The 332-nt window shown below is 57.2% G+C and overlaps 1 protein-coding gene across 1 annotated transcript in view; it reads right to left on the minus strand.

Annotated features, from left to right (window-relative positions):
• Positions 1 to 106: 106 nt before the first annotated feature.
• The window catches only part of EMH_0087400 (uncharacterized protein), a gene marked incomplete at both ends in the record, with an annotated part of 1579 nt that continues 1353 nt past the window's right edge, over positions 107 to 332 (minus strand). The window contains one exon of the mRNA XM_013501156.1: positions 107 to 298. Within this exon, the coding sequence (XP_013356610.1) occupies positions 107 to 298 (192 nt within the window). The remainder of the gene's footprint in view (positions 299 to 332) is intronic.

Here is a 332-nt window from a genome sequence, read left to right on the forward strand (position 1 = left end):
AAGAGAGACAGGAGACAGTGAGATAGGGAGACAACAGGAGAGAAAGGGAGACAAAAGGAGACAAACGGAGACAAAAGGAGACACCCCATCAAGACACGCATCAGCGTTACAACATGCAGCTGCTGCTGCCGTTGCTACTGCTGCTACTGCTACTGCTGCTGCTGCTGCTACTGCTACTGCCACTGCTGCTGCTGCTGCTGCTGCTACTGCTGCTGCTGCTGCTGCTGCTGCTGCTGCTGCTAACCTCTAGCGCATCATCGAGGCGAGAAGCGGCACTGAGGGGGGGGAGGGAGACCTCCTGCAGCAGCAGGAGACACCTCTCCAGTGCATCA

The sequence above is a fragment of the Eimeria mitis genome, genomic scaffold (assembly GCF_000499745.2).
Source record: "Eimeria mitis Houghton genomic scaffold, Emh_scaff6426, whole genome shotgun sequence".
NCBI classification, from domain to species: domain Eukaryota; phylum Apicomplexa; class Conoidasida; order Eucoccidiorida; family Eimeriidae; genus Eimeria; species Eimeria mitis.